At 50.2% G+C, this 26,778-nt stretch overlaps 1 protein-coding gene across 3 annotated transcripts in view; it reads left to right on the top strand.

The window, feature by feature from the left end:
* TRABD2B (TraB domain containing 2B) overlaps positions 1-22,369 on the top strand; it is a 228,622-nt gene extending 206,253 nt beyond the window's left edge. Inside the window, exon 7 of one of the 3 annotated variants that reach the window (XM_033115446.1) lies at positions 22,275-22,369. In XM_033115446.1, coding sequence (XP_032971337.1) covers positions 22,275-22,281 — 7 coding nt within the window. In that variant the 3' untranslated portion in view covers positions 22,282-22,369. Of the gene's footprint in view, positions 1-3,406; positions 3,706-16,291; positions 16,406-22,274 lie in introns of those variants that run through there. The other 2 variants (XM_033115445.1, XM_033115444.1) reach the window with 2 other exon arrangements.
* Positions 22,370-26,778: the final 4,409 nt, after the last annotated feature.

The raw sequence follows: 26,778 nt of genomic DNA, 5'->3' as shown, positions 1-26,778 counted from the left end.
ACTCAGCCCCTTGGTGCCAGCCGTCTGCGGAGCCTGGGAACACTCAGAGTGTTTGGTTTGGCTTTGAGGCCACTTTGCCATGAGACGATTTTCCCAGCATGGGTCACGGGTGGGGGGGCATGGAGGGATCTGGACTGGGGGACTAAGCTTTATGAACAGAGTAGGCGGGGAGGCCGGGCATTTGGAGGGGCTTTCTGCCCCCGCCTGCCACCTCCCCCCATTTCCCTGGGACTCCTTCCAAGCAATAAACCCCACTCAGGCTCCAAGGGTTGGTTGGGGGGCGGGGGGCTGCATCTTTGGTTTTCAAAGTGTAAAAGCAAATGCCTTGGGCGCCTGTGAAACATAGTTTTCATAACTCCTCCTTGGTCTTCCTTCTGACAGCCGGTGGGGCTGGCTGTGGCCAACCTGGGCCCCCATTCCGAGCACCCCAGCCTCCTCCCCTGAGGGAAGCCTAACCTCCCTGCTGCTCAGGTTGAAAGGATGGGGCAGCAGCTGGGAGGAACTCTCACAGACGTTTGTGTTCTGTGCAGGGGTGGGGGTCTTTCCATTAGAAAAGAAAGGGAGGGAAGGGGCTGATATAGTGACCTTTCTGGGCAGGGGTTTGCGAGGTCTCAGCAGAAAGCAGCATGCTTCACCATTGTGTCCTCATTTGTGCAGTTAGTAGGGCACCCAAAGACAGGTCGAACTGGGGAGCCAGACTGCCCAGGCACACCTGTGTACTCGTCTCCTTCAGGCTCGGTTTCCTCATCTTGGAAATGGGAATAATAATAGATGGCACATATAGAGCATCAAGCACAGTGTCTGCCTGCCCATAAGAAGCACTGCATAAATGGAGGATGTTATTCGTGGGAGACACAGATGCAAACATATTAATTATGATGCTAAAAGTAGCCAACATCATGTAGCGCTTCTGCGGTGCTTGGCATCATTGTAAGCACTTCACAGAAACCCATCCAAACTTCGTGTGCACAAATAGATGCCTGTGTGCACAAATAGACACAATACGATCCGAGAGAAATGTACAGTGTTTTATGGGAGCCTGAAGTCTCCCAGGTGGCACTGGGGGACAGAGGTCAAAGAGGCCTCTAGGCGAGAGGACATTGAATCAGCATTCAAAGGTGAGTAGGAAACTGGCCAGAGGACATTAGATGTGACTGGAGAGGGTGGTGTGTGCTGGGAAAGCCAGCAAAGGTGAAGTCAGCTGCACAAGGACCACAACAGGTATCCGGAGGCCTGAAGCATGGGATGGGAGGCAGAATAGGCCAGATTTTGTGGGTGGTAAGGGGTATTCAAAGCCACCTGATCTGCCCCCTGACCTCCCTTTCCAAATGCACACTCTGTATTGAAGAACATCTTCCTTCTGTCCCCTGTGCATGATAAGAGTTGCTCCCTTCTCTCTTGATAGGTCCTCTGGGAGTTTTTAAAGACAGGAGCACAGACTCCTGGTTCAGAAGAACCTCATACAAGGACTTGGCAGGTTCTTGTGGTCAGAATATGACCAGGAGTAGAGAGGGAGAGACCGGGCAGGGAGTGGGCACCCTTCCATGACTCCGGGCATCTGGACCCCTACTCCCAGAGCAGAGGTCCCAGCCCACATGGAGGCAGGGTTGTGCTTGATGACCCCAGGCTCCCCTGCTCACCCATCTCCCAGGCCGAGACTGAACTAGCCTGTATAAGAGGCATCCAGCCAGGATGGGAATGGGGCCGGGCTATTGCAGTGATGGTGACAGAACTCACCCTGGTGGTTATAGTCAATTGCTGGGACCTTGTGCCCAGAACATGGAAACTCAGGCCAGGGTGGGGCAGGGGACTCCCCAATGACCCAGGAAGTGAGCAGCTTGTCGGGGAAGGAGGGTAAGCCCTGGAAATCGGAGTTGTGTCCCTACATGGAGGAAGCCGCCCACAGTGCAGACATCGGAGAGGGGCAATCTACCTGTCCATTCACCAGCTGCTGGTGAACACCTACTGTGTGCCCCCTGCCAGGTGTCCTGAAGCAAGTGACTTAACCCCTTTGTGCCTCTGTTTCTTCAAAATTAAAACGGGGGATGATAGTCCTATCTGCCTCATAGTGTTGTGCTGAGGATTAGAGGTTAGTGCACGTGAAGTGCTTTGCCAAGAGCTGGTCCAGGGCCCAATTCTGTAAATACTTCTCCAGCCTGCTGGGAGCAGCCTCAGCCATGTGCAAGCTAGACCCGCGGCCTTCACAGTTGACTGTGGTGTCACCTCTTCTGGGAAGCCTTCCTGCCCCTGCACTGAATCAGAGACGCTCTGTGTCCCCCACCCCTCTGGTGTGATGGGGCTTGTTGGGTCCTCTGTCTGTGTGTCCATCTGCCTCCCACCGCCTGGGGCTGCACAGGGCACCTGGCCCATAGCTTCCGAAGCCCAGCCCCTTTCTTTAAACCAGCACCTTGGCCATCTTAACCCTTGTGGCCTCTCTTTCTGGTCTCTATCACTGTCCCCTCCCTTCCTTAGTCCCTGCCCCTCTCTTTGTTCATCATTTCCTATCTTTCTTTCCAGGACTTGAGCTGGTGACCTGGTCCTGCACCCTGCCTGGCCCCTGTCCTACGCTCCGTTTCCCAAGCCACGAAGTGCTAGCCTCAGCCTGCCAATTCCTTCTGCACTTAATTTCTTTTTCTTTCTCTCTGTCTCACTCTTTCTCTCTGTCTCTCTCCCTCCCTTTCTTTCACATATGCTTTCTTGAGCCAAGATCCTTACCCATTACCTCCAAAACTGGATTCTATTTTTATAAGTGCACAAAGACCTGCACCTTGCACTAAAACTCCCTGTGGTTATGCAAAAGGAGACCAACCCCAGGGCTCCTGCCCATGGAGGTGCCACCTCCACTTCCTCTGTGACCTGGTCACCATGTAACCTCTCTGAGCCTCAGTTTTATCATCTGGTGAAAGGGTGTAAGGACTGCCACTGTGAAGATTTGCTTTGAGGACCAAAGATACTCTCAACAAATGGTAGCTGGGACAATGAGATGGGAGGGGCTTGTGTGTTTTTTGTTTTCTGTTTATATGAGGCGAGGAGGGCAGCAGAAGGGCCAGGACACCTGTGTACGTGGGTGTGGAGGCTGCCGGCCCCACTGTGACCCCAGATTGAACCCTCTTTAATTATTTCTGCCTAGGACCCAGTTCTCTCAAGTGGTGCCGCTTGAGGCCTATGGCCTCCGGTGCCTCGCCCACCCCTGCGCTTGGCATAGCAGGGTGAGTGTGTCCTCAGGAGCTCAGCCAGCTGGCTGTGGAGCTCTGGGCTGCTCACTTTCCCTGTCAGAGCCCCTTGTTTTCTTCTCCATTTTATGAGAAAAAAAATAAATCTAATAAAGTCAGGTCTGAACCCTAAGGCCACAGCGCAGGATGGGGCTATGAGCGGTCACTCAGCTTCATGTGTTTTCTCCTTCCAGCACCACTGCCTCGCCGCCCCCGCTGCCCCTCCAGCCCACGCATAGCTCCGGGACTGCCAGGCCCCCCTTCCAGCTCTCCGACCAGCTCCAGCAGCAGGAAGAGCCAGGGCCAGCCAGCAGTTCAGTGCCTGCCCGCTCACAGCCCGCCCTGGGCCTCCTACCCGCCATCGCTGCCAGCATTGCAGCCCCCTTTCTTCTGCACACCCTTGGGCCCTCATGACCTTGACTGCCCCGTGCAGAGAAGCCAGAGAAACTATAGGAGGGTCTGCGGCCACACCTCACTGCCCCCGCTACCACCTCACGGGCAGTCCAGACGGGATCCGTTAGAACACTAGAGCTTTATTGTACCCGAGTTATGTCTTCTTTTTTGTAGAAGGATCTTAATTTCCCATAGTGCTATGGGGCTCTTTTGTAATATATGTGTCCATATTAAAAAAGAAAAATGTATTTATTCTACCGATAAAACTATTTTTATGTGGCCTATGTTAATAACCCCTTAATTAGCCCCCATGCCAACCCAGGCTGTCAGGACATCCGCGACCTCATGCGAACCGTGGCTTTGAACTGGCTTGCTCCTGGATCAACGGAAGCCTCCAGGGTCCGGGTTTGGCTTCTCCCACTTTGGGGACCTCAGAGGGAGGGGCAGAAAGACAGGCTTTTGTGAAGCTAGATTTGGGAGCCAGAGATGTGAACGCTGACGGTCCTTCCCTCCCCTGGATGCATCCTAGGGCAGGGAAGATACTTTCGGAAAGAGAATGCTGCTATTTTGAAAACCCTGGGTGTCTGTGAATGGACCTCCAGAGCTCTTGGTAAGTGTTTCGACCAAAGCACTGGGGTGGGACGTTGGTGCTGAGGGAGGTGGTCCCCCAGCCCCATGTGACCGATGGTTAAACTGAGATCCAAAGAGAGGAAGGTGGTTGTCCAAGATCACAAGCAAGTGGGAGATCCAGGATGTGAATCCAGACCTCTCTCTGTTCTGATAGCATTAATCCAGCTTTAGTTGTAGGAGAGGCTACTGAAGGCAATGCCAAAGGAATGAGCTGGGCCGGAAGACGGGAGTGAGTACAGAAGGTCAATTTTAGGGATACGGGCCCTAGGAGTCACGTATTAATAATAATCATAACGAGAGCCACCGTTTGTCCTAAGCCTGCAGTGTGGCAGGCACTTTGCACACTCACTTTATCACTGATCCTCACACCAGTTCTGTGAGATGCAATTATCCTCATTTCACAGATGAGGAAACTGAGACCCCTAAGGAGGTAAAGGGACTTGTTCAAGGTCACCCAGCCAGGACGTGGCCCCAGATCAATGTGATTCAGTATCAATGCTTGTCTCCTGGACCATATTCTGCCACGTTCTCTCTGCACAGGGAAGCTCCAAGGGAGGCGGGTCTCACCTAAGTGGGCCAGCACAAGCTTCTTACTACCGCCAAAGAGACTGTTTGGCCACAGTTACTTAAGTTGGTCACTCTGGCCAAAGAGCTCTTTGTGAGTGCTGTGTGTTCCATGCCCCAGCTTGCCTTATCTTGGAGCTAATAAGAGGCTCTCCTGCCAAATCAGAGACTAGGAAGTGAGGGATAACTGTGGGGGACCTGGGGAGGCAGACAGCCATATGGGGGCAGGTAGGCTCAGAGAGACTAACCTAGTTCCTCTGCCCCCAAGGTGGTGACTGAGAAGGCAGAGGACCCAATTTGACTGCCTGTCAGCCGTGAACTCTCACTGGGCTGGTGGCTCATCAATAATAGAGTCCTGGAACCTGAGAGCAGAAAGAACCCCTCATTTGACAGAAAATAATAACCATAAGAGTTATTAGGCTCATAAGGCCCAAAGAGGGGAGGCATTTCCCCAACGCTGTACAGCTGGGTGTCTGCTGACTCCCAGACCAGTTCTTTCCAGCGTCACTGTACCATGGGTTTCCCTGGCAGGCCTGGTAGTGACCGATTAACTCTAGTGCCATTGTACCCTGGTAGGCAGCTATCTCTCTTCTGAGATCATAGAATTCAGGACAGCTCATTGGATGGCCAGAGGTCCCACAGGCATCTTGGCAGGCAGCTGGAGTCTTTTCAGCTCAGCCCCGGATGGATGTGTTTGAGCTTGAGACCCGGCAGGAGCCCTGAGGGTCCAGCCAGCCCGTGGGCACCATGCTGTAAACTGAACTTGACCTCAGCCAGAGCTGGAGTCATTTTATCCTTGGCAGAAATGTGACTTCCTATTTCTGAGCGGGAAGGGGCTTAGCTGACTTATAAAGCAGGCTCAGAAGGCCTGGGGGACATCAAACACATCTTGCAGAGCAATTTGGATGAGATAAGTGTAAAGGAATTAGAAACGCACAGACCAGATTTCCCTCTGTTCGGGGCAGAGTGTGGCATGCGATGTAGTGAGATGGAACTTGAGGTTAATTAAAGATGAAGCAGTTGGGTAAACAGCCCAGGCACCTGACTGCGTGCCCAGATCTGTGCCAGGCACAGAGCCAAAGAGGTAAATTAACGCTGTGTGCGATTATCGAGCACACGCAGTGCCAGGCTCCATGTTGGGCCCAAATTGAGCCACCTTTCCTAACCTAGAGGAACTCCTCATCGAGATGGGCAAGCCGTGAAGTCCTGTGTTCCTAGAAGCAACTTAGAGGTTATCCTCTCCAGGCCCCAACCAGGCAGATTGAGCCCCAGTCTTACCCACTTCCCTCCTCTGGGCACATTGGAGGATTCCAAGCTCTCTCTCACCAAGCACTCAAGCGTTTAAAGAAAGATGGACGGGCCAACTGATTAGGTGGACATGTGCTGATGGGACAGTCAGAGCCAATGTGGGTCAGACATCTGCAGCCTAAATTCACTGATCCCTGAGGACCACCCACGGGCCAGGGTTTGAAATGAACTGAACTTGCTGACTTATGTCCCAGAAGACCCAAGGCACATATACGGAAATCGGCATGGCTGGGGTACATGAATTCTCTCATCCGAGGCTGGAGAGCAGCCACTCACACGCTTGGAAATGACCTATCCACCACCACTGGCATTTTGTGTAGCACGTTCTGATGCCCTTGTTCTGAGAGTGTCACGTACATTTCTTCGGTCGTTCACGTTTGACCTTGAAGCAGGCAGAGAAGATGAATGGACTAAGACCGCAGGTTAAGTGACCTGAATGAGGTTAGGCGGCACATTAGTGACGGCCCCAGGTCCCGTCTCAGGAGACCTGACTGAATGACTAAGGAGCTTTCTGGGGCCGGTCAGCACAGCTATGACTGTTAGTCTTCCTCCAGGCTGCTCTGACACACCAGCAGCCAGGTGGAGGCAGGGACAGTGAAGAGGTATGAGTCAGATTGCAAGAAGCTGCAGAGGTCCACTGAGGTTCCCCCCAGCTCTGAGGCTCAAAAATCTGGAATCTAGGAAGCAAACAATTGCTGACGGTCACGTTTGCCTTTGCACTGAAAGGCTATTAGAAAATTTCCCTCACACTGAGTGCTCTGTCACCTATCATACTTCCTGGCCTCAGCCAGACTCGGGCAAACCTACAGGCTGAAGACCCTGGTCGCACCTGCCCAGTCTCCAGCCTGGTACCATTGTCACAACAGATCCCAAGGAAAGGTCCTCCACCAAAAAGAAAGCTTATGGAAAACACCACGAAGGACAAGAGGAGTTCTACCTGGGAATTGCAGCTTTGATGGCATCCTGTGTGGCAGAGAACAGAATTAGAGCTGGTGATGTTTCAGTGACCATGGGATAAGATCCAAAGTCTTCGGCCTAGAATTCTAGATGCTCCATGATCTGGCCCTGCTGACCTTGCCAGCCACATCTCTCATCTTTCCCATTCTGTGCCTGGCCAGACTGAATCATATTTGTCATTTCTAGAATAGGCAGGATGTTTCATACATGCCATTTCCTAGGCCTAGAAACTCCCTTCTTTTATTCTTAACTGCTCATCCTTTGAGGATCAACTCAGATGGTACCTCCTCCAAGAAGCCCTCTAAGATTACTTTGTGCTTTCTTAACATCTATCACAACACCCACTGATCAGTGTTGAGACTGTCTAATTGTGTATCTGCTCCTCTATTGGACTGTGAGCTCCTCGGTGGCAAGGGTCATGTGAATTCATCTTTGCATCCTCATCTGACACAAAGATGGCACTCAGTAGATGTATGGAGAGAGAAGGAGAAAGAAAGGAATGAAGGAAGGAAAGGAAAGAGTCAGGCATTAGTTCTGCTAGTGGCATAGTCTCTACAAAGCCCGAGTTGTTCGAGGATGGACAGGTGCCCCCTCAGGTGGTGAGTTTCCTGTCAGGAGAGGTGTGTGAGTAGGGGCAGTAAGCCCACTGGCCGGAGATATGGTGGAGAGTTGCTGTCTTGGCAAAGGACTGGGGTACATGACACTGAGAGTCCCTCTTGGCTCTGTAATGCTCAGGTTCTTTGAACATTGTTATTTCTCCAAAAATTCATCAAAGCAGCCAAAAATATCACCCAGGCTGGCTGTCTAAACCAATAAGGTTCAGGAATCAGTCCAGGCTTACACCTCCCTATTCTTCAGCAGCCCAGCTGGGCCAGACATGAATTGGCAGGCTTGCCAGCCACTCTGGGGCAGGGAGACTTCTGGGCCTTGGGGGAGGGCTGGACTAGCACCCAGGCCCCTGGTCCCAGCTCGGAGCTCCTTGTCTCTCGACGTGGGGGAAGGAAGTGAGGAGTCATGAGAAAGGGCTGAGCCCTACCTGGCCCTTCCTGGGAGCACCAGCCCACCCTCACCGCCCTCCTTCCCATCCTTCCCTGGACTGTGGCTCTTCCTCGCCAGAAATACTCTGGCGGTTCCTTCACTTTGCTAGGTGACCTTGGGCAAGCCCCTGAGCCTCCATTTCCTCATCTGTCAAAAGGAGACCTTGTTTCCTGCCTGGGCTGTTCTGGGGGGAATGGGTGAATGTCGTGTGCAATCGTGGGGCTCCATGAAGATGAGACCCCACCCCTCCCCAGGCTCAGTATCCAGCTTTCCTCCTGGGACCCACGGGCTGCTGTGGGATTGGAAGCATGTGGCGGGCAGGAAAAGAGACAGAGTAGCACACCTTGACGTGCCCTTCCATCCCAAGTCCCATTAGGGGGAAGTGGGTTTTGAATGGGACCTGAGACTAAGAAGTTTCCAGTGAGGCTCTCAGACACCTTGGGTCCATAGTGGCTGGAGCAGCAGGGGCTGACTCTTGGCCAAGGGAGATTCTAGCCCAGAATAAGGGAAGCCAGAGCCTCTGCCCCACTCCTGGGCCTCAGAGAGATTGCAGAAGGTCCTGACCTGACTCTCACTGTGTGACACAAACGTCAGAACTTAATGTATTTGAAAGGTATTCGTAATGCTGTTCTTTCAATCACCTCTTCCCTCACCTCTGTGAATTATCATGAAGAGTTCTTTAAGAATATAATAGAAGACAAAGAAAGATGCTATTAATGTTATTTTGCCAAAAATATTTTTGTAGCATAATATATTAATAAAAGACATTATGAATTCACTAGGATGGCGTCTCTGTGTGCTGACGGCTCCCCTCATCCTGCCAGAGAACGTTTGGGAAAATTGCCTTTGTTGGGACGGCCAAGACCTGAGGCAGTGATGGAGAGAAACTGGGGCAGGCCCATTTTCCATGCAAACACTCGGGCAGGTTCTGGGAGGGTGGTTTGGGCGAGGCTCGAGAGGCCTCATGCTGAGTGGGGTCCGGAGAGCCCTCTCCAGCCAGAATGAGCTGCCCACAGCCGTAGGTAGGAGTTGCTCACTTGAGCAACAAACCTAAAACCTGGGGTTTCACCCTCCCTTTCTCTTTCTCCCTCACGCCCCAAGACCCACTGCTTTTCCTTATTCATCCTTCCACCTGTCCGCATCCCCACAGCTCCAGCCCAGCCCAGACCTCTTCACCTTCCTCTGAACCGCTGCCACGTACAGCTGTGTCCCCTCTCCTCTTTGCAGTCTAAATGAGCTCTATAAACCACAAAAGTGACCACATATCCCCCCTTCTTTTAAAATACTAGTGAGGGGGCCACCAGCATCTCTGAGAAGCCCAGTGAGGGTTACCCTTCATAGCACTTGGGGAGAGACGGGGCAGGTCACTGAGAAGTTGGGAGTGGGAAAGATCCCTGTGTTCTGAAAGCCCAGAGCCTTCACCAGAGACAAGTCGCTGGCTGTGGTTAGTGAGTGCTAGCCGGCTCCTACCAAGAGTGATGGGGCTGCAGGTGGTGAGCCCACCCTTCAGACAAAGGGAGTGATGCAACTGGAAGCTAACATTTATTGAGCATTTATTATGTACCAGACAATGTTCTGAGCATGCATGAGTCTTGTTTCCTTCTCACACCAGCTCTTTCTACCTCTATTTTACACATGAACTGAGAGACAGGGAGGTTAAGTAACTTATAAAGGCTGAAGCCAAGAGTGACTCTAACTGAGCAAGCTCCAGACCTACAAGTGTTTTCTTAACTGTAACTCGGCTCTGCTGTGATGTTATGTGTGGGCCGTGGCCTGTGAGGTGGGCAAGGGGGCGTTCACAGGCCAGGTAGGTGAGGTCAGGACCCATCTGAGGCCCAGTGCAGTGAGCCTTTCCCGTGTCCTGGGCCTGCCCAAACCTTTGTCCTACCCACTGACTAGATGGAGCCGCTGGGACGCCCGGCCAGAACGGGCTTCAGGCTGACATCCGCGGTGTGAGTGCGCCTGCTGTGGCCCCATGACCCCGGTCCTCTGTCCCTCAAACACCAGCTGCTCTCAGGAAAGGAGGCTCCTGTCATCCACCCTCCTGGAAGCTCAGTGGGAGCGTGAGGCCTCGTCCTTCTCTGGGGTACATAGTCCTCAGTTCAAGTGCCCTCTGGAGAAGAAGTTGTGGCCTAGGAATGGGGTCTCAGACACGATGGGATGGGGGGCTGAGGGGCCAGGGACTCCTCAGAGCCCATGACACACTGCTGTCCATAGGCAACAGGTGGCAAGAGGGGAAACACAAGTCTTTTCACCTCTGTGCCTAACGTACTCGAGTGTCTGCACCTTCTAACCTGGGAGCCCCAGCCCACGCCTCCTACCCCGAGTTCTGAGTTGGTTCCTGCGGAAGTGCTATTCTCAGGAGAATCCAGATGCCCCACCTGACATTATTAGACCATTAGATTCAGGGGACCCATCTCAGCTCCAAATCTCCGTGGGGCCACCTCCGACAGGAAGCTTCTCTGTATAGCTCCAGGGCTCGGAGCGAGGCCCATGGAGGAATCTACAGGGAGGTGGAAAAGAGCTTCCCGGTACCAGGACATGCTGCTGAGGAGACACGGAGTTCTCCAACATGAGAGGTGTGTGACGGGGAACTCTCCTTGGAGAAAGGATACCCTCCCCTGGGCAGAGGCTGGCTGGCTGGCCATCTCCATCTCCTTCTCCCTCGCTCTCTCTCTCGCTCTCGCTCTTGCTCTCAGTTGATCTCTCATGGCTCTGCCCTCAGTCCCTCTCCATCTTTCTATGTGCTCTGAGGCCCCTCCCAGTCACCCCTGAACATTTAGGGCTCTACAGTTCAACCCTTCGGAGGAACCATCAGTGTCTGGCAGCAGATGGCCCCCTGTGATGAGGACAACAGATCCTGAGCTCCAGCCCCAGGTCTGTAGTGACCTACTATGTGACCTGGGGCAAGCTCTGCCCCTCTCTGGACCTCAGCCTCCTTATTTGCATAAAAAGAGGTGGAGCAAATTGTATTCACTAAAATTCCTTTGAAAAAGAGCAGCGTCTTTGTGTAGAAGACAGTCTCCATGGGGGCTTGGGTAGGAAGAAAACCTACCTTCTCCCACGACAGAGGACGTGGAGGGCAGATACACGGTATGACTAAGGGGAGGAATTTTGTCATTTTGCTCCTGAAAAAGAGGGCAAGAGAAAGAAAGAACAAAAGAAGAGGAGCTAGGAAGATAGAAAGAAACTGAGGGAGGTGGGAACAACGCCTGCTTCATGGGGAGAAAACATACAGACAGTAGTCATTTTCCTGGCTGCCATGAGAGGCCTAACTCCATTCGCTCTGCCAATTGCCAGTAAATCTCCACTGCTTGTGAAGATTTGGGACAGGGGACAACCACGGAAAAGGCTGATTTACATGGGCAAATTGACATGGGGTGAAGCAGAGGTGTCGAGTTCAATGACAGGGAGCTGGGTGCCAAGATCACAGCAGTGTAAGTCCCGGGGGATCACGAACTCTCAGAGGGCCTGCACCCCAGCCACAGAGCTGGGTGTCCAGGATGATCCTTATCAGGTATGTTGGACCAGGAATGCCCTGGCCACAGCTGAGCTGCCAGTGGACAGAGATAACAAGCTTGGACCTGCCAGCCTTGGGCTTCCATGAGCTAAGGGCTGCAGGAGTCCCAGAGCTCACTGAGTCTGCAGGAAGCCCTCCCACCTCATCACCACCTTCTAGGGCGGCCACAGCAGAGAAAACACCCTGGCCTAGCTGAGGGAGCGGCCAGATTCAGGCTGGGCCCGGCTGGGTGGGGCAAGGGTGGGGGGCCTCCAGTTGCTGCTCACCCCAGCCAACAAGTCAGCCAGACTAGGCTGGCCACTGTTACAGCATCATAAAAAGAAATTATTTTCAGAAAATATTCATAAAACCCTGTTTTATGTCAGTTCTGGGCTTGCTAAACAGTTCCTGTGTTTTCTTTTTTAGTATTTTCCAGTTTTTCCTCCCTAATCAGTCACAAAAAGGGAATGATAAAATTTCCAACCTGAAGACACAAGCCCCTAGGCAAGGATTGGAAACTCCCAGACTCCCCAGAAGGTAGCTTCCTAATTCTCACCACCTCCTTTTCCCTGAGACTCTGGAAGGGTGGGAGGGGCTGAGCAGGACCTTAACACATGGGCTGAGGAGAGGACTGCAGGAGGAGCTAGGTGGAAGAGAAAGAAAACACACAGAAAGATGGAGTGGAGATCCAGAGAAAGAGAGAGGGATCAACAGAGACAAAGACAAAGGAGGGAAAGATACCGTGTTTCCCTGAAAATAAGACCTAGCCGGACAATCAGCTCTAATGCATCTTTTGGAGCAAAAATTAATATGAGACCCGGTCTTATTTTACTGTAATGTAAGACTAGGTCTTAATATAATATAATAATATAATATAATATAATATAATATAATATAATAATATATAATACCAGGTCTCATTAATTTTTGCTCCAAAAGATGCATTAGAGCTGATTGTCCATCTAGGTCTTATTTTCGAGGAAACATGGTAGATAGTACTGGAGAGAGATAAAAAGGAGAATAAAAAAGACTACTTGGAAGACACTTGGGTGCAGAGAAAGTAAAGCACAGACGAGAAGGGTCAAGATGGAGGGACAGGACCAAGTGGAATTGGAACACAGCAGGGTCTGTCGAGAGCCAGAAGGCCCCGGTGTGGGTTCACAGAGCAGGCTGGGCCTGGGACTAGGGACCAAGACGTGAGCCTCTACGGACAGCTTCTGGGAGCAAGCAGTCTCCTCCTTCCAACGAAACTTGAAAACACAAATCATGTCCAAGGCCTGCCTCGCTCCTGAAATTCACAGCAGCCTTTCACCCTTCACCTCACCCCCCACAAAGGGTCTCCAGGCTCAACCAAGGTCACAGGCTGGTGGTCAGGGGGCCTGGGAGCTGGCCCTAGTCTTGTCCCCAAATAGTCCCTTCCCTCTCTCAGCCTCATTTTCCTCATCTCTATAATGGGGATAATGAAAATACTTCTGGTACAGGTGGCAATAAGGTTTTAATGAGATAGTGATGAAGATGATGAAGGGGGCGGGTATTTACTGAGCCCCGCCTCCCTGCACCTCTTGCAGTGCCTGGTCCCAGCAACACAATGAAGTCACGTGGTCCCAGGGATTGTCCTCTTATGATGGTTGAGAGTGGGAGGGCATGGGCAGCACCACTGGGAAGGCCTTGAAAACTGACTGCAAAGTCCCCCGCCTCACTACCCCTGGAGCCCTACGTGAGCCAGACTCCGCACAGACACCAGAAGCCTCCTCCCACCACCTCCACCTCAGCAGGAGCGTGCCATCTGCCAGCTGCCACCAGGGGGCAGTGCTTTGGGCTGTGACCTAGAGCTCCAAACAGGTGACCTGAAGGAGAAAAGACTTGAATGTGGGAGCTGGAGAGGACCTGACTTGCCTTTGGGCTCAGCCCCTCATGGAACAGGTAGGGTGCCCCAAGGGTAAACTGGCCCAAGGCACCTTGGCACGTGCAGGGCAGAGGCAGAGCCCAGGTTTCTGGACTCGCAGGGGCCTCTTCTGTCCTCAGTGCCCTGTGGCTCATCTGAGTACAGGGCATTGGGCCAAAGAGTCCAGTTCACCTCAGCTTCCCAAACCTTCCCCTCCCCAAACCTGAGCCTGCGGGGCCAGGCCCTATGCTCAGAACTGGGCATGTGTCTATTTATTTTTAAAAAGTCATTCATTCAACAAGGAATGACTGTGCCCTGCGCTTAGAACTATGTCCTCCCTGCTCTCCCAGGACCTGCAGTGGGGGAGGCAGGACCAAGCAGCAGCAACACAATATGTGACAGTTCTCAGAGGGGCCCAGGGCCTTCCTCCAGGAGTTAGAGTTGATGTGGAACACACATTTGCTTCCTCCCTCCCTCCCTTCTTTCCTTCTGTAGTGCAGGGGATCCTGCCGACTACGCCAAGTGTCATGCAGGGTGTCAGGCGGGGTCTCTGGTCCCGCTCCCCACACAAGAATGCAGGACATGGTGAGGCCAAAAAGGAACACCCACGGAGCCATAGGTAGGGGAGTCACACCACTATACTCTCGCTGGCATCTGGGTCGGAGACACAGGAAACAGGAGCCACACAATTCTCAACCCTCACTGCGCCGCGTGCAGGCTCAGCCACCATCTTCTTGCTAGCTCCCCCCTTCTCTCTTCCTCTGCTAGCCCAGTCATGGCAGTTATATTCATGGCTAATGGCTCACTGGTTACAGCTGACGGCCAACTAGCCACAGCTGATGGCCATTTGAGCAGTCGATGGCCATTTACTACCTGAGCCAGCACCTTTCTATGTGAGGCCGAGAGCCTGGAAACTGCTTTTTGGGGCTCTGTCCCCACACTCCACCCCTACAGGCTCTCGCCTCACAATCTACGCGACAAGTGTCTTCCGCGAGGGGCCCTGTGCGAGGAACCTGGAGGTGAATGCTATTTCCTGGACACAGCCAAGCTCTCTGGTCACAGCCAGGGTCTCTCAGGGCACCACCAGTACTTCTGGGCACTGACAGACTTCCTGGACTTCTTAGGGTACCACTAGTCTCCCCGGGCACAGCCAGGGTTTCTCAGGGCACCACCAGTACTCCTGGGCACAGCCAGACTTCCTGGACTTCTTAGGGTACCACTAGTCTACCCGGGCACAGCCAGGGTTTCTCAGGGCACCACCAGTACTCCTGGGCACAGCCAGACTTCCTGGGCTTCTTAGGGTACCGCCACTCTCTCTGGGCACAGCCCGGCTTCCTGGACACAGCCAGGGCCTCTCAGGGCACCGCCACTCTCTCTGGGCACAGCCCGGCTTCCTGGACACAGCCAGGGCCTCTCAGGGCACCGCCACTCTCTCTGGGCACAGCCCGGCTTCCTGGACACAGCCAGGGCCTCTCAGGGCACCGTACTGGAACTATAGCGACTCACAGTCAAGGTGCTTACATATTCTCAATGGTGGCCGGTCAAGACACAAAAGCAAACATCCCCCAGTTCCACTACATGGTGGTATGTTCCCAAACAGTCAAGCTGTCCATTAAATTAGGGATGGAAGGCAATTCCCCATAGTCCATAGTCATTCACCAGGGCTGTCCTGGGGGTGAGGGACGACCTTGACCTCACCCTCATCTCCCAAAGGACTCAGCAAGCCTTTTCTTTTGGGACTACAAGTCCTGCATCCGGGCTGCCCCAGCAAGCACTTCCCAGCCCACGGGGCCGCAACAACCTTCGCCTTCTCCGGCCTCTGCTGGTTGGGGAACAGTGGATGTCTTCCCACCCCTCCACAGGGTTCCAGCTCTCAGGCAGCTGCTCCTCCTGGTCTTCCTCAGACTCACGCACAAACTGCTCCACTGTCCTTCGGGGAGCTTTGGCCGGCACCATACCCTGCTCGCTGCGCCATGTGTAGTGCAGGGGATCCTGCCGACTACGCCAAGTGTCGTGCGGGGCGGCCTGCAGGGTCTTAGCTCCCACTCCCCACATAAGAACGCAGGACATGGTGAGGCCAAAAAGGAACACCCACGGAGCCATAGGTAGGGAGTCACACCACTATACTCTCACTGGCGGCTGGGTTGGAAACACAGGAACCAGGAGCAACACAATTCTCAACCCTCACTGTGCCGCGTGCAGACTCAGCCACCATCTTCTTGCTAGCTCCCCCCTTCTCTCTTCCTCTGCTAGCCCAGTCACGGCAGTTATATTCATGGCTAATGGCTCACTGGTTACAGCTGACGGCCAACTAGCCACAGCTGATGGCCATTTGATCAGTCGATGGCCATTTACTACCTGAGCCAGCACCTTTCTATGTGAGGCCGAGAGCCTGGAAACTGCTTTTTGGGGCTCTGTCCCCACACCTTCCTTTCCCATTAATCCTATTGCCCTGGTTCTCTGCAGTTTGCCCAGCCAATCTCCCAGCCATGGGTCCCCTTCAGTCCCCCAAACCCATGCTCCAGCCACAAAGAACTACTCAGGTTTCCTAAACAGACCCCACCCCCACCAATTTACTTACTCCAGCTCTCAGCCTCCACTGTGCCCTGCACAGCTAATCACCCATTCTCCCTGTTTTGAAAATTGTCTTCCTGTTCTCTGAGGCCGAGTTTTAATTCTTCCTCCTTGTAGAAATCGCCCTGGTCCTCCAGCCTCATACTTTACACCTCTTCTGAAGTCCCAGGCCATGCTTCACATTTCTACAACCTTACAGTATAGTTTCCTTATGTCTTGTGTGCGTTGCAGGCCACTGAGCCAGCTCCGACTCCTGGCGACCCTATGAATGAGTGACGTCCACAATGTCCTGTCCTCAACAGCCCTGCTCAGCTCCTGGAGACTCACGGTTATGGCTTCTTGATGGAGTCTATCCATCTCATATTTGGTCTTCCTCTTTTGCTGCTGCCTTCTGTTTTTTCCAGCATTATTGTCTTTTCCAAAGAACCCTGCCTTCTCACAATGTGCCCAAAATAGGACACCTTCAGTTTTGTCATTTTTGCCTTCAGTGATGCGTCAGGTTTCATTTGCTCTAGAATACACTGATTCATTTTTCTGGGGGTCCAGGGTACCTGCAGAACTCTCCTCCAACTCCATATTTCAAATAAATCCACTTTTTTTTCCCTATCAGCCTTCTTTACTGTCCAATTTTCAAATTCATACACAGTAATTAGAAATATAAGGGGGTATGTCTTATCATCCTTAAAAATAAAAAAAGCAAAGCCTGTGTAGAGACCAGGTCTTACTCATCTTTGCATCTCCTCGGTGAACAGAGGTTTTAAAATGAAGGATGATGTGACTAATATCTAATTCATTAACTTTATGTCTGAAGAGTAAGCACTGTCCAAGATTAGTATTACATGTTGTTTATCAAAAGCAAAACCAGAAGAAATGCAAACCTCTGGGTACAACACAGGTCTGAGTCTTCTATCTTGTATGCATGGTTTCTAAGAGAAAATCTCTAATGCCTCCCTGGTGGTGAAGTGGTTAGGACTTGGTGCTCTCACTGCTGTGACCCAGTCTAAGAGAAAACCTCTGAATCCATGTTTTTCAACAGCGATAGTATCATCACCCACTGGTGTTTTGGAAATCTGGGGTGGGAGAGGGAGTTAGCTTTCACACATTTGTTGGAAGGGGGTTGTGATCGTGGGTCAGGAATATAACGAGTCCCACACAAAGAATTATACCCCCGTCCTGCACAATTTTTGCATGTCTTGCCAGACATTCATCAGGGGAGAAAAAAACATTTGTAATTATCTGAGCCTAGAACCATTTTATGTAAACACAAAGATTTTTTCATTTTGCTTTGTTTTTGTTGTGGGGAGTTTTTGTTTGCTGTTTGTTTGTTTTTGGAAAGTTTCAATGCATCTTACAGGAATGCATTGAGAGAAGACTGTGCTTTGTTCTACGTTGAACTTTACCAATGTTGAACTTTACCAAGAGTTGTTCACCACTTCTGAAACAGACAACACTGCTTATACATTTAAGACATCAGAGGAACACACCTGTTGTACCCTCTGTATTTTCACTATTGCATTCGCTTTTGACTACTGCATTATTATTATGCCCAAGCATTGACATACCAAACTACATATTGTTTTTTGTCTGTTTTTTTATTGGGGTATATTGGGGAACAGTGTGTTTCTCCAGGACCCACCAGCTCCAAGTTGTTGCCCTTCAATCTAGTTGTGGAGGGCGCAGCTCAGCTCCAAGTCCAGTCACCGTTTTCAATCTTAGTTGCAGGGGGCGCAGCCAACAATCCCACGTGGGAATTGAACCTGCAACCTTGTTGTTGAGAGCTCAGGCTCTAACCAACTGAGCCATCCGGCCGCCCCTCTGGAAGCTCAGCAGCAGCTCATTGTCTTCAATCTAGTTGTGGAGGACGCTGCTCAATGACCATTGTGGGAATCGAACCGGCAACTCTGTTGTTCAGAACTCGCGCTCTAACCAGCTGAGCCATCTGGCCGCCCCCACTTGTTTTATCATCAACTCTTTTCCTTGATTTCTTTTTCCTTATAGTTAGAGCATAAAATTAATTTTTTCAATCATATGTATAAGTGTGTTATACTACCCATAAATTTAATTTCAGTGTAGAAAGTGGCATTATAAAATATGTGTAATAAAATGGGACGTTGGACCTGAAAGGGTTGAAAGCCTCTGCTCTACATGTTTCTCTCAACTACATATGAGAAATGAATAGTCCTTAGGATCTGGAGAGAAAATCCTTTTGTCCTATTTTCTATCCCAGCCTTTTCTGCGTGGTTTCCTGAAAGAGAGTACTAGCAGCTTTTGAGGGTTAGGGCGGTCGTGTGACATACGCAGACCTACAGGACTGGGCCCAGTACTTACTGCTTCTCTTTCCTCGGGCATGTCCCTGACCCCTCAGTCTTATCTGCCTCCTCTAGGAAATGGAGACCAGGATAACTTTCTCTGTGGGGTGTCCTGGCAGTTGACTGAGACAACTGATCAGAAGTGCTTCATATCTGTAATGGCTACACCAGTGCCATTATTATGGTTGTTGGAAGAGGAAGAAGCATGTGCCTAGAGTTTTTGCAATCCCCCAACTTTCACTCAGGGACACCAAGCCCTGTAAGTGCAGGATTATGGCTAATTCAAGCCCCAAACTGGGTTCCAGTCCTGCTTTGCCACTGACTTCATGACTAACGCTAGGCCAATGACAGCTCCTTTCTGAGGGTCAGTTTCCCCAGGTGAAAAAAAAAAATGTGGGAGTTAGAGCAGATGAGCTTTAAAGAGTGTTCTAGCATTGACAGGCTGGAATATCAAGATCTTTCTCTACCCTCCACCCTCTTAACTCAGCTCCCAAGCTTTGCAAATATCCCCTCTAAAAAGTGAGCTCACGTTAAATGCTAAAGCTCATTAAATTGCTGCGACATTGAGCCCAGCAGCTTGACTGTCTTTTATAAAGGGGCCATTTGACTTCTCCAGGACATGGGGAAAAGCTCCAGCTCCACGTTAGAAGTGTTCCAAACACATTCGAGCAGAGCTTATCTTTAAACAAAGGTCCAAAGATTTACCCAGGGTACATGTTTGGTTGTGAAGTGGACAACAGGCTCAGGGGGTGGTTTGGAACGGGAGGCAGGGGGAACCAGCATGGGAGTGTGGGATGTAGACAGGATGGGAGCCACCAGGAAGAGTTCCCCAAAAAGGTGGGTACGCACCTCCAGCGGTAATGTAAACGTCAGAGAGGGAGGGCACGGAACGACGTGCTAGAGGAGGCATCTGGGGCCAGGCAAAGGACATTAGCTAGAAAGCGGTCTTAGGGGACATGGGGCTGAGGGAAGAAAGTAGTCTGGAGCAGGACTTGGAAATCCAGACTGTGGATTTTGGAATTGATCAATGACTGTCACTAAAAGTCTTTTATTCAAGAAGATGGAAAAAATCTTGTCTCTCTGGGACACTGAGGCTCCTAAGGAATGCAGGGGGTGGTAGCTGAGCCAGGGAATTCAGGAGGCATGGAGGGCTGAGCCAACTCTCACAGCGGGCCTGGGCGCGTCTGCCAGAGCAGGAAAGAGCAACAAACACAGGCGGGACAGGTCCGGATCGGGCACGAAGCCCTGGCTGAAGGACCCCTAAATCTCCACACTGGACCTCAGCACCCTTGTGGGCCACCTGCTGGTTGCCAGCTCAGACCCATGTTAGAATTTCCTCCAGGGAACTAATCATTCACCATCCCTTGAAGCATTCCTGGTCCCATGCTTCACAGGGACTCTGGCCAATGAGAAGAGGTGCTTGCCTGCTGCGGTTTATGCTCCAAGAGGCTGCTCCCTCCTTCTCCGAGACAGCTGCCCAGCCTGCTGCTCTGGCTCCAATATAGCATTTCCCTTTCAGCTTTTGAATTTCAAAGCAAACCTGAGGCTGACTGCAAACAGATGGATGGGGTCATAAAAATCCCCCAAGGGGGGAGCCAAGAGACTCAAGGTTGTAAAAGAGAGGCTCTTTGGAAGAACACATTCCTGCACCCATGCTGGGTTCCTGCCTCTCTGGGCACCTGCTCACTCTTTGCTGAAAACACACCAAACATTGTCTTCTTCACCTTCACCTATCCCGATTCTACCTTGCTGTCAAGTCTCAGCACCAGCCCTAGATTTTCCAGGCAACCTTCTGTTACTTTCTCTGCCAGGCTTTACACCTCCCAGCCATCACATTGCTCTTGCCTCTGAGATCCTGAGGTACGAACTCCCAGTGCCCCTTCACCAGTGGCTACCACATCCGAGTACATATTGGCATTGCTGGCATTTTCTTCTACATATCTCACTTCTCGATATAGATTTGAGGCTTAAGATCAGAAAACATCTTCCACTTCAGGACTAGTCCAGTGTTGGACACCAGGTAGATGCTGAACAAATGCTAACTGGATGCTTTTCATGAAAATGCAACTTTATTCGGCTTAAATAATAGTAGACAGAAAGTGGATGGAGTCCATATTACCTCGAAGCAGCTGCCATGGGGTTTAGTTATTACACAACACAGGAAGTGTTATTCTGCTGAGCAGTGGGGGATCCACTTCCAGCGTTCCCACCAAACAGGAAGTGACTTCACTCAAAGGGTTGCCCTATTATGCCCATAGAGGGCAGAGGAACTGTTGGCAGCAGGAACAAGGAGACAGGACAAAGAGCAGGTCAGGAGAGTAAAATGAGTGGTAAAACATCTGGTTTGGAACCAGATAGACTGGGGTTCAAATCCAAGTTCTGCTATTTACAAGCCATTTGACCCTGTGCAAAGGACTCAACCTCTCTGAGTCTCAGTTTTATTACTGTAAATGGGAATGATAATACTATCATTATTATATATATCTATCCTGCAGGATTGTTGTGAGGTGTGAATAAGATAAATGACGCTCAAGATATGCTAAGCATTATTATGAAAGAAAGCCCTGTAGGCCAGACAAATGTCAGGAGGAAGCCACACCTGGATTAGCGAGAAGAACAGATATCCAGTTTGGGTTGGAGGAAGTGAAGACTCCTTATGAACGCACATATAATTGCTCCCATTTATTGAGAACTTGCTGTATGCCATCAGGCATATAAAGAACAACTCAATCTTTACAACATCCTTGAGAGTAAAGACCATTGTCCCTGCTTTACGTTGAGGAAACTGAGATTCCGAGAAATTAGATGATTTGCCCATGGTCACTAGCCAATGTTCAACTCCAGAACCTGCACACTTAGCCACTTTTCTATACTTAAGATAAAAGCTAAACATTTGAGACAAAGGAACTAAAGTATAACACTATGTTACTTGGAACTTTTCCTGGTGTCTGCAAGTCATAGCTGAGGCTCCAAAGCTAAAAACAACGTGTCCTAATTCAGAAGGAAGCCAGACCACCCCTGCAGGACTTGCTGAGGGAGAGCAAAACTGGCTCAGCACCCCATATACCGCCCCCCCCCAACCAACAAACCTGTAGGGAAGACTGAGGTCAGAGGATCCTCGGGGGTGGGGGTGGGGGTGAGGAGGTAGGGGGACGTCAATGAGGAGTGGACAAGCAGAGCAGGAGCTGTGAGGGAGTTAGAAGATGCTAGCTGCGTTTTCTAGATGGCTTTGCCACATCAGGGAGGAACTTGGTGGCTCTGGGGGGAAAAAAACCCACATAAGTTCCTAACCGGAGAAAGAGCCAGCATTTGGACACCTGCCACACTGAAAGCACTGATGTCCTATTTTCCTTCATCTCACCTCCCCAGCCAGCCTTGCAGGAGCCAGTAGCAGCCTCCAGCAAAGGGAAGAGGTTCTAGGGCTTACCCTGAGCTGGGATGGGGGAACAAACACTTTGAATTTAATGAGAAATTTAGATTGATTTTGATCAGATGAGAGATTTTAATACAGGAGAAGGAGATTCTTTGACTCCCTGATAGTGACAGGGAAAGCCATTGGATCATAAGCCATCATCCAGGGATGGAGAGGCACCATAGCCAGTGGAAGGTAGGGGTTGGGGGGGGGGAAGAAAAGTTCTGTCTTCTTTGTACCCCACTGAATCCAACTAGATCAATCAGAAACCAGGCCAGTGCAGATGGCCACACAAGCAGCATCAGGCAGGACGAGGTGAAAAAGAATCCAAATCAGACCACCACGGGTATTCTACCCTTAGTAGTTCTTACCAGTGCATTTGTAAGGAGCATGGGGGACCCATCTCAGAAGTCACTGATATGGCACTTCAGAACCATTCGATCCAATTATGATTGCATTAACTGTATAGTAAACTGTGTCATTTTCATTCTAGGCTATGACTCCAACACGCCCAAACGGAAAGTCCAAGTCATATATACGAGTATGCCTGCAGACTTAGTTGTGTGGCTATGACTGAACTGGATACACCATCAGCAACATCCATATTCTGGAGTCCAGAGAAAACCAAGTCATCACATGGGAAAGTCCAGTATCAACCATTCATCGACACCTACTCTCCCAGCTCCCTCATTTAGGAAAATGACGCAATTCTCTCACACGCTCCACAATAGCCTGAGAAGTCAGTGTTACTGGCCCTGTTTTATAGACCCAGACACTAAGGTTTGGGAGGATGAGGAACGTTTTTCCCTGGACCTCACAGCTAGGAAGTGAACGCAAGAATGAGAATTAAGGCCCACGTGACTCCAACTCTCTTTTTCAACTACTCTAAGCCATAGGCTGGCCCAGCCCCAGCGCCTGTCTTTTGGAGCCTAGAACTCTGCCCTGTACTGATCTAGTCACTCCCAGCACCCAGCCTAACTCCATATTTCAGAGAAGCCTCTGGGATTCCCCCGCAGAATCCTCCTTCTCCTGAGACCGCCATCACACTACACTACCTGCCCTCATCCAGCTCGTGTCAGTCTGACGTATGTAATCACATTTATAGGGAGCCAGATTCTTTTTATTATTATTATTATTATTGGGAATATTGGAGAACAGTGTGTTTTTTTTCCAGGGTCCATCAGCTCCAAGTCATTGTCCTTCAACCTAGTTGTGGAGGGTGCAGCTCACGGGCCCATATGGGAATCAAACCGGCGACCCTGTTGTTCAGAGCTCGTGCTCTAACCAACTGAGCCATCTGGCTGCCCTGGATTCTGTTTTTTCAAATGGCTCTCTCAGTCCTCTTCTTCATACTCACTCCCTTGGTGACCTCAGCCAGTGGCACAATTTTAAATACTCTGTGATGAGTCCCAAAGCTACACACCAGCCCAGCTTCTGCTCTGACATCCAGCCACTACCAGGACCTCTGCACTTGGGTGTCAGAAAGTATTTCCAAGTGACCATATTCAAAACCTGGTCCCTCAGAGCAGACACTGTGAAGTCAGTCTTGATCGTTCTCCTCATCTCCTACATCCTTCCTATCCTGTTACTTGTACCCTCAGGGTATAGACAGAAATGGACCACTCTCACCTCCACTGCCACTACCCTGGGCTGGACCACCCTCATCTCTCCAGCCTCCCAACTGGTTTCCCTATCACTACCACCCCCAGCCTGTAATCCATAACATCATGTGATCCTTTTTAATGTAGATCAGATGGTGGCAGGCCCCTGCTCAGAACCCCGAGTGCTTTCGCAACAGACTTAGAAGGAAATCACCATTGCTGACCTTGGCCCATCAGGCCCTCTCTGATCCCGGAGCCGCTCTGACATCATTACCTCTTCTCCTTGCTTACTCTATGCCAACCATTTTGGTCTCCTTATCATTCCTTGGATAACCCTAGCATCTTTAAGTGTTAGGACTTCGCACATTCTGTTCCTTCTTCGCAGAATGCTCTTCCCCTAGATTTGGCTGATTTCCTCTCACCTTCTTTACACCTCTCCTTAAATGTCACCTTCTTAGAGGCCTTCCCTGGCCATCCCGTATAAAATATTGCCCCATGACTCCTGTATCCCTTAACTTACAGTAGTGTTCTTCATATCACAATTTACTCCCTGATATTCTGTGCCTGGGGACCAATCACCAACTCCACGAGACCTGGAACCTAAGCTCCTTGTGGCTCATGCCTTCTCTGCACATTCACTGACTGCTCCATCTCCACTGTCTGGCTCAGAAACTATTTGTGGCGTGAATGTTGAAAAGTTCTGTTTGCAGTGATATTACGGGTACATATTTTAATGAGATTGTATAATTATAGGCAATTTGGAGGCCTCGTCCCCAGGCCTTCACTCATGGACTGACCCATTGGTCAGATGTCAGAGGCATGCTGTGTCAGTCCTTGGTGGGACCCACAGGTAGGTAACACACGCTCCTCAGGATATGGCTGGAATCTGAAGTAAAGAACTTTCTTTCTGGCCCTGTGCGAAGCCCTCACATGAGAGCTCCCTCAGCTTCCAGCTGCCATACTCACCCCCCCACACACCCCACCCTAGCCTTGTTCCCACTTGCTTCACTTGAGGCTCTGCCTCGCCCCCCTTCCAAGCCGTGCTTGCACCTGGACTTCAGAGCCTCTCCCCTCCCACCTTCACAGAAATTCACATTTCTTTTCTCTCAATAGTTCCCTCTCATGAAGCACCAATATTTAAGTACGTTTAAATCTTTTGCATCTTAAAAATAGAATCCTCTCATTGACACGACATCCCCTTTCAGCTGCCAGCTAAGTTCCCTTCTCCCTTTCTGTTGTCATCAGATTTCTTAGCTATAAGTAACAGAAACCAGCGATCGCTGATTTTCTTAGAAAATGGAACTGATAAAATGGACATTGAAACACGTGTCCACAAAAAGACATGTACACAACTGTTCATAGTAGCCTCAGTCACAGTAGGCCCAAACTGAACACAACTTGCATATTCAGCGAGAGGTGAGGAGATGAATACATGGTGGTATATCAAGTAGAGTAGAGCACTACTCAGCAGCAAAAAGGAATGGACTACTGATAAATACTCACCAACATGGATGAATGTGAAAAATATTAAGTGGAAGAAAACAAAAATTCAGACACAAAAATATTGATGGAATTTATATAAAATTCAAGAAGAGGTAAAATTAATCTATAGATATAAAAGCAAGTGGTTCCTTGAGACCAGAGGTGGTGGGGCAACTGACGACAAAGGACACGAGGAAACTTGGGGGGATGATTAATGTGTGTTATATCTTGATTAGAACAGTGGTTACATGTGCATATACATTTTTCAAAACTCATTGAACTATACCACCAGTTCATTTTGAGTACCTAAACTATACCTAAGTTGATTTTTAAAGTCACATATATGTAGATGAATAGAAAGATAGAGATAGATAGATAGATGGATGGATGGATAGATAGATAGATAGATAGATAGATAGATAGATAGATAGATAGATAGATAGATAGATAGATAGATAGAGGCACATAGATATTTGATTGGCTTACAAAATTGCCAGTAAGATGGAGAGACTAGTTTCGGTCTGCTTCTATAACCACCACCACTGCTCTTTCTTTCGGTGCCATGGGGAGCCCACCTACACACCCATTCCTAGACTCTTCCTTTTACAAGCACCATTGCTCTCAAGAAACATTCTTCCATGTCCTTCCTCTGTCCTTCACTAACTCCTGATTCAAGGGATGCTTCTGATTGACAAGCCCTGTCCTGTGCTCATCCCAGCTCAAGGCCAACTGGGAAGACAAGTATCTGGCACCTTCCTCATGCTAGTGGGAGGTAGCCTCTGCTTCTTAGTAATATTCATAGGTAGGGAGTTCCCCAAACATAGGGAGGTAAAGCAGTTGCTGGGCAACCAAAAGGAATGACAGGTGTCTACGCCTATACCTCCCACAAACTTCTCAAAAGAGTTGTCTATACCAGCTACCTCTGTTCCACCTCCCACTCTCTCTTCCTCCACTGCAATCTGGCTTATACAGCCCCCACCATTCCCCAAACATGGCTTGCTAAGGTCACCAATGGCCTCCCTTTGCTAAAAATAACAGGTATGCATTCCCTCCTTCTTGAAACACTATCTTCTACAGGCTTCTGGGCTACACCTTCCCCCGACTTTCCTCCAATTCTTCCTGTTTTGTCTGCTTTGCAAAATCATCCTCTTTTTCAGCCTTTAAATGTTGGAGTTCCTCAAGGCTCAGACAAAAGGCCTCTTCTCTGCTCCATTCTGATCTCTTGGCTCACATTTATCTCCCTGGCCCAGACATCTTCTCCAAGCTTCAGATCTGTTAGATGTTTCTAAGGCAACAAGTCAAGTCACTTTCTTCCATTCTGAACCAACCGAAAGAAAGACATGTGAATCATATAGGTGCAAACAAAAACAGCAACTTTAGCACTGGTGAATCTGGATTGGGAATTCTGCTGGGATATGTAGCCACAATCCTTCCTGAAACTTATCCCAACTCAAGTCCTCGGGCTGATCCACCCAGCGGAGCATTTGGGTCAGCTGAGCAAATACAATTCTGAAGAATCACATCTTTACACCCACTGAGTCACAATAGTGGAAGCAAAAAAGGTCTGGCCTCCAGATACCCTCTAGAAGCAGGTGGACCCTTCCCCATGTGCTTTCCACATGAAAGAGGAAGCAGCAGAACACACCATTCCTGTAGACAGGCAGAGTCCAACGAGAAAGAGAAGGCGGCATGGTCACACCTGGTCATTGTAATCTCAGTGACAAATAGGTCACTTTCCATCCTTACGAGGGAGGAGGCAAAAAAGGTGGAAGCTTCTCTTCCTGACTCTTCTGAAAGTGTGGGGGTGCCTATTCCACGAGTAAAGGTGGGAACACCAGGAAGAGAGAATGGCTGTCTCTACAAAAGTGTCCAAAATGAAACACAAGATTTCTTCCCCCAAACTTCGTAATCTTC

Source organism: Rhinolophus ferrumequinum, chromosome 9, assembly GCF_004115265.2.
Source record: "Rhinolophus ferrumequinum isolate MPI-CBG mRhiFer1 chromosome 9, mRhiFer1_v1.p, whole genome shotgun sequence".
Lineage (NCBI taxonomy): Eukaryota > Metazoa > Chordata > Mammalia > Chiroptera > Rhinolophidae > Rhinolophus > Rhinolophus ferrumequinum.
The sequence above is the reverse complement of the archived record's forward strand: the minus strand, read 5'-3'. Positions and strand labels throughout refer to the sequence as shown.